Source organism: Lactuca sativa, chromosome 8 (assembly GCF_002870075.4).
Source record: "Lactuca sativa cultivar Salinas chromosome 8, Lsat_Salinas_v11, whole genome shotgun sequence".
In the NCBI taxonomy this organism is placed as follows: Eukaryota; Viridiplantae; Streptophyta; class Magnoliopsida; order Asterales; family Asteraceae; genus Lactuca; species Lactuca sativa.
The window spans coordinates 125,313,777-125,320,317 of NC_056630.2; the positions used below are offsets into that span (position 1 = coordinate 125,313,777).

Sequence of the window (6,541 nt, forward strand, 5' to 3'; positions counted from 1 at the left end):
AGAGATTGAGTTATGATTGAGAGAATCCTGGAGTTTTATATACAAATTTTGGATATGAGTTTTGATGATTTGACATTGTGACATTTTGTGATTTTATTATCGGAATAAATGTCTTTTTAAATTGAAAATTTACGTTGTTACAGACATGTATTCGAAAATGAAAGGAAAACAAATGAGAGCAAACTTGTAAATGTTTCACTCCCTTCGCTTAGTAAGTAGTTTTTTGTTGAATAAAAAAGAAACACCATACATATCTATCACTCCCTTTGCTTATTAAGTAGTTTTTTGTTGAATAAAAAAGAAACACCATACATATCTATCACTATTAACTTCTTCAATTAAAAGAAGCAATACCAAAGTTCAAGTCATCTCTCTAAGTAAACCTACTATGATCAAGAATTTGGTAAAGTGGAAACACTAACAATTAAAAAGTTGACATCCAAAAAATCCTATCTTAGAAATTGTTAATCTTGATCAATCTGATGGCATATATAGGCTTGGGATCCTTGCGGAGATAACACTCGAAGAAGCCCAAAGTTCTTAAATCTTAAGTGAATGGTTGTTGGATGATAATCGACTGTACTACACTCACCATGAGGTTAGTGTAGGTAAATTAATTAACCCTGTATTATATATCAATCAATTTGGTCACATGATCATCCAATCATTGGCATGGGTTTCTAGAGACGTAAGAGAAGGAAGGAATTATTTGTTGAATCATTGAAATTGTAATCAAAATTTGATCAAACCAACTTTAACTATATATATATATATATATATATATATATATATATATATATATATATATATATATATATATATATATATATATATATATATATATATATATATATATATATATATATATATATATATATATTAGTATTTGGATTTGAGCTAATGATTCTATTATTATTTGTTGTGAATGTGATCTACGCTAATACTTTATAAAGAAAAGCTTTGCCGATTCAATAATAGAGTTAGTTATAAGAAAGCTTTTAAGTTTTATCCTTATTTTTTGGTTTAGCTTTTTTTTTTTTACACCCATGATAAATCGTCACGATGAAAATCTAATTTTATAATAGAAATATAATAATGTAAAAGGTCATGGTTGATACTCCCACAGCCACATTTTGTTACAAGTTCAACGCGGCGGTCTAGACTCTAGAGGCCAAGTCAATCATGTTTGTACCGTTTTTTTCTTTTTCTTTCTTTTTTTTGGGGGGCTTTTTCTTTTATATTAAGCAAACAAATATTAAATATAAAGCTAAGTATAGTTATAATTTTATTAATTACACATTAAATACATGTATTTATATTTTTCAAATCGTATCTGTGTCTAGAGGTGACAATTGTTGACACGACACGACAAAAATACACGACACGAAACGAAATTTGGACGAAACAGAAATTCGAATTCGTGTTTAGTGTAAAAAACACGATGTCGTGTCGTGTTCGTGTTTAAAATTCGACACGAAATTGACACAATTTAGTATTTATTTGTCGTGTTTTTGTGTTTGTCGTGTTTTTCGTGTGTTATGTATGATTAAATATTAATTAAATAAACTAATTTTTTATTATGTTATCTTTATCATGACGTTTCGTGTTTGTCGTTTTTTAATCGGTTCGTTTTCGTGTTAGTTAAAAAAACACGACATTGTGTCGTATCGTGTTCGTGTTAGATAAAACCTTGTCGTGTCGTGTCGTGTCAAAAACACGACACGATGACCCGATTTGCCACCCCTATCTGTGTACCCTAAAGATATAATATCCTTACGTTTAAGGTTATATTCAATAATAAAATCTCTTAAAAACTTTTATTTTCAATTTATGGTGACAACGGAGGGTTTGGTTTCTACAAGTAAGATAAGCAAATTAGTAGAGTTGCTTTTGTCATAATTTTCAAATGTTGAATTATAGGGGTGTTTGATTTGTCTTTTTGAGAGGTAAAAATCCTTTTTGGAAAAGATAAAAGTTTAAAATGTTTGATAAAAACATTTTAAAAGCTACTTTTAGATTTTAAATAGAAGTAAAACTGACTTTTTGAAAAAGTTAGAAAAACCTGACTTTTTGTAACTTTTCCAAAAAGAAGTTTTGACTCTCAAAAAAACCAAAACAAACACCCCTGTGTTGAAAATTGAAAATTGAGAGACTATAGATTTCTTTTGTCAAATTTTTCTAAACTAAATTAACCAACATTGATCAATTTGAGAAAGGAGACTAAGGAAAAGAATAACTTCATTGAAGAAAATATCCATTTCATCTATGTATTAATGATCTATGACAAAACATAAACATATACATACGTATTTATCATTTAATTTTGGAAGTTTCTACAAGTAAGATAAGCAAATTAGTAGAGTTGCAAGGATTTTGAGCTTTATAGGTTGATAATTACATGACTATTTCATACATATCTAATTACTTGCTAGAAAAAAAATACATATCAACTACATAATTGTACAAGGTGAATATTGTGAAATTTATTTTTTGTAATGTAAAGGACAAAATACCCATATAACCTCGTTCAAACAATTTATTGAGATCTCATATATACAACACTAGATCCAAACAAACACATATATCATAACTCATTCAATCACTCTATCAAACCATAAACAACTTAACAAGAAAAAAAACATCTCCATTCTTCACGCTCAACCCAACATTTCCTAAAGTGCTTAAAACCACAATCACAATCACAATCATACAAACATAAAGTCTTAAGACTATTTATTATAACTTGAGCCACTCTAAGCAAGGGCACAACCCCCAACAAAACCTAGAAGGATAATAATCCTTAAGATACACCTCACGACTAAACCCAATAACATAAAAACTAAAAGCCTGACCACGATGAACCATGGTGACACGTGTAACAGGGATGACAGAAATTGTATGCCTCTCACATATAACTCTAGCAGTCACAGGTATGACAGGTCTTTCAGATATGACCTCTGAAGAAAACTGGTTCAAAAAAAAGGAATCAGCAAAGAAAGCCGGTGTGCAATTGTACGCCTGCGTGTTACACAATTGCACCCCTTTCGCTCTGTGGAACACGTCATCCGGAACCGATGCGGCCCCACTTGTCGCATTCAGCTTACGTGTCGCGTGTGTGTCCCTACAAAACATTAATTAAAAAATGTTCAAATTCAATTATCACTAAAACATCCAATAATTATTTAATATTATTAATAATATGTAACATACCATTTAACAAGCGCTATTTTGCGTGTCAAAAGCAAGCCACTTCCTGAACATGTCGTGCATTTGATTAGACCACGAGATCCACAACTTGCACATGGTAGCTTTCCTTTCCCATTACATTTCACACATCTGCATAGAATTTATGTTTCTCTATTACGTGTAAAAAGGTAAGTATTTTGCTATTTTATGGCTTACATTGTGTCAGATCCATCTCTATGAGCAATTAAACCCCTTCCATAACAGGCACCACACTGACTCATCTGATTTTCTTTATAAACTCCTGGTTCTTGATCTGCATTGCATTTACCACAAATAGTATCTCCTCTTCCTTCACAATCTGTCATCCAACCAAGATCGGATAAAAAGGTAAAAAAAAAAAAAAAAAAACACTAAAAACATATAAATCATAATATTTGATGGGTTATTTTATTACCTGAGCATTTGTTGATGGATTCAGAATGGGGGATTTGGGCACGGGATTCTTTGTGATGAGTGAATAGAACTGGGAATTCTGACCTTAAATCCAGTTCCCAAACACCAAGTTCAGGGCCTTTATCTTTTCCATCAATGTTGCTGTTTCCACCACCACGATATGGTTCTGTTTCAGTGATGACTTCTCTTTCTTCCACAAAAGTTTCAAGGGTTCCAACATAGACATTGCAGTCTTCAACAGAATGGATCTTCCATGTTCGAGCAGGCCTGCTTCCCCAACAGCATCGGTGGCCAACATGGTCAATCAGTAACTCACGTATCTCAACTTCATCCAAGATTTGTCTGTATACATATAATCTCATAGAATTATGTTTAAAGTTATGTGAATTGAGAATCAAATTATATCACAGAAGCAAACAGAGTATACTGTATAGTGTATACCTATGAGCTTGATGTTCAGTTTGACCATATTGTCCTCCATATCCACCCTGGTATGGAAAAGGTTGCTCTGCAACAAAACTGGAAAATTTTAGATGTCGGTGTCATTGGTCCTTTTGTTGGAGATGGTTGATAAAAATTATGTGGAACAGACTTTAATGATCAACTAAGCAAATAAAGTTCAGGTTTTGATACGATCCACATTAATTTCAGGTATGGTAGTAAGGAATCTTTCATGAAAGCAAGGTGGTTTAAATGTTTAATATATCTGAAAAGTTCATAGAAAGTGAACGATGGGTTCCATAAAAGATGATAGAAGAAAAGGTTGGAGTGACATCATAAAAAGAAGTTGAGAAACACTTTTTTAGGTGGATGGTTCGTCTCTTAAAAGAGTTTATTTGTGTTCTTTTTGGAAGGATTTAGCTCTTTTTACTGTTGGGTTCCAATTTAGACCCAATCCACATAAATCGTTTTCCTAAATATTTGAAGTTTGGCTATGAAAAAGGGCATCTCTAACTCAGATACGAAATTGCAGCAATATTCAGCTAAAAATGATGACACACAAGTTCCTACAATCATCTTATAAGGCAGACACGTATCTGCTATGACAATATAAGATAATCATTGAAGTTGAAACACATACATGATGTAAACTGGATAAAATTCTAAGGCATTTGACATATACTGTACCAGGAATATAGGGAGGAGGCTCCGGAGAACTCATCAAGGGGGCATGTAGAGAAGCAGGGTAACGATCAGAACCGGTAGCAGCCGATCGAATTTCGTCAACACTAACATCAGAAGCAGTCGGGATCGTCGACCCTGTTCGTCCCACCGATGGATAAGAATGCCATTTCTCGTTTTCTTTACCCTCAATTTCACCTTTTTCTGCAAACAAACAAGGGATTTGATAACCATAGAATCGAAAAAAGAGTAGACGGAATTAAACTTAATATTAGAGCCGAAATTGAGGAGAAGAAATTCCACCACTGAGCAGTGGTTGCTCCATTCTTGTATGAACGATGGAGGGGAAACAGGCACCGGTAACCGATTACTTATACCGTGGGTTTGTAACGATGGAGAAGAGGGTTTATAAGCAACAAAATTCCTTAGACGGGAAGGAAGACGAGGGAGTCAATCTCGTCCTTCTGGAATTGGAGAAAGATTAATCTGGTTTATTATATATATATATATATATATATATATATATATATATATATATATATATATATATATATATATATATATATATATATATATATGCAAATGAGAACCACTAAAGGTTAAAAACATAAGAAGCTCCTATTTTTAGCTATTTTGTTTATTTTTTAAAGTTTGATAAATAACAAAACACAACAAGGTCTTTTAAAAAACTTATTCTTAAAATCATATCTGATAAATTACTTTTATAGTTGTTTAAGAGAAAAAGTAATTCTCTCATCTTCTTCAATAACCTCTGAAGAACACCACCGCCACCATTGCCGCGCGGCAACACCACCGCCGGAGGCGGCCCCACTGCCGCCACCATCGCCGACGGCGACTCCACAGCCGTTACTTCTCTTCATTTGTCACAGCCTTCAATTACCTACGAAAACACCTACATATGTCGCCAGAACTTCAAATCTGGAACCACCTCGCTTAGATCTAGATCTACTGTCACTTCTTCTCCTCCACCACTACTTCGATGAACTGTTACCGCTGAAGAAGCCAAACAACCACCAACAACACCGACCTCCTTCGGTTCCACTTCTCTCTCTAAATGGAAAAAAAATGTATCAGATCTGGAGAGCAACAACTATCGTCGGCGTTAAACCACCGTTAGCACCTCCGATGTCAGACCACCACCTGAACATCTCAGATCAGTTCATTTTTTTGTGCATCGTGCTCATGATATTAGATCTGATTTCTTCAGATCTGGTTTGTCTTCTTCATGTCTTAGATCTACAAAATTTGTTTGTTATTTTCATCTTTAGATCTAGATCTATGCAATCTCCGACAAACAACCACCACCGTTTTTCGTGTTCGGTGGTATGTTGACAGATTCGTGAATTTGTTGACTTTCCTTGGCGATTTTTGCTCATATCTGGTTAGATATGAGAGTCTGATGGTTTTCTCTTATTTCTGATAGTGTTCCTAATCTAGATATGTTCAGATCTGGTTAGATCTAATTGAATCTGAGTTTTAACAGCTACAATCTCTTTTCTCAAGTGTTAGTTTTGTGGTTTCTATCTGTTGTTGGTGTTTCCTTGCGAGATTGACAAGCTTCATGTGCTTTTTTGTTCCAGATCTGAAGGATATCACATATACACTCATTTTATTACTTTTGTTCACATATTTTTAGTATTTTCACTCATTTTTGTTCTTCCATAGCTTGTGAAAATAAGTTTTTTGTTGTTTTTTTGAGTAAATTCTTCCTCGGTTTTTCTCTGATGTGTTGGTTTACTTCATATCTTCATTGGTGTGC

The 6,541-nt window shown here is 33.5% G+C and overlaps 1 protein-coding gene across 1 annotated transcript; it reads right to left on the minus strand.

Moving 5' to 3' along the window:
• Positions 1–2,510: 2,510 nt before the first annotated feature.
• LOC111889244 (uncharacterized) lies at positions 2,511–5,239 on the minus strand. Its single transcript, XM_023885380.2, has 7 exons — positions 5,065–5,239; positions 4,768–4,965; positions 4,081–4,147; positions 3,641–3,981; positions 3,403–3,544; positions 3,211–3,336; positions 2,511–3,121 (listed from the first exon to the last, which is right to left on the minus strand). The coding sequence occupies exons 1-7, from the start codon at positions 5,084–5,086 to the stop codon at positions 2,737–2,739; spliced, it is 1,281 nt and encodes a 426-aa protein (XP_023741148.1). The 5' UTR covers positions 5,087–5,239; the 3' UTR covers positions 2,511–2,736.
• Positions 5,240–6,541: the final 1,302 nt, after the last annotated feature.

What these genes read in the sequence shown, in the direction of transcription:
- LOC111889244 (XM_023885380.2), bottom strand. Translation starts at nt 5,086, where the DNA reads ATGGAGCAACCACTGCTCAGTG. An exon ending in GGAGCAACCACTGCTCAGTG is followed by an intron (nt 4,966 to 5,064) that starts GTGGAATTTCTT and finishes GTTTGTTTGCAG; the next exon opens with AAAAAGGTGAAATTGAGGGT. An exon ending in ATCCATCAACAAATGCTCAG is followed by an intron (nt 3,545 to 3,640) that starts GTAATAAAATAA and finishes GTTGGATGACAG; the next exon opens with ATTGTGAAGGAAGAGGAGAT.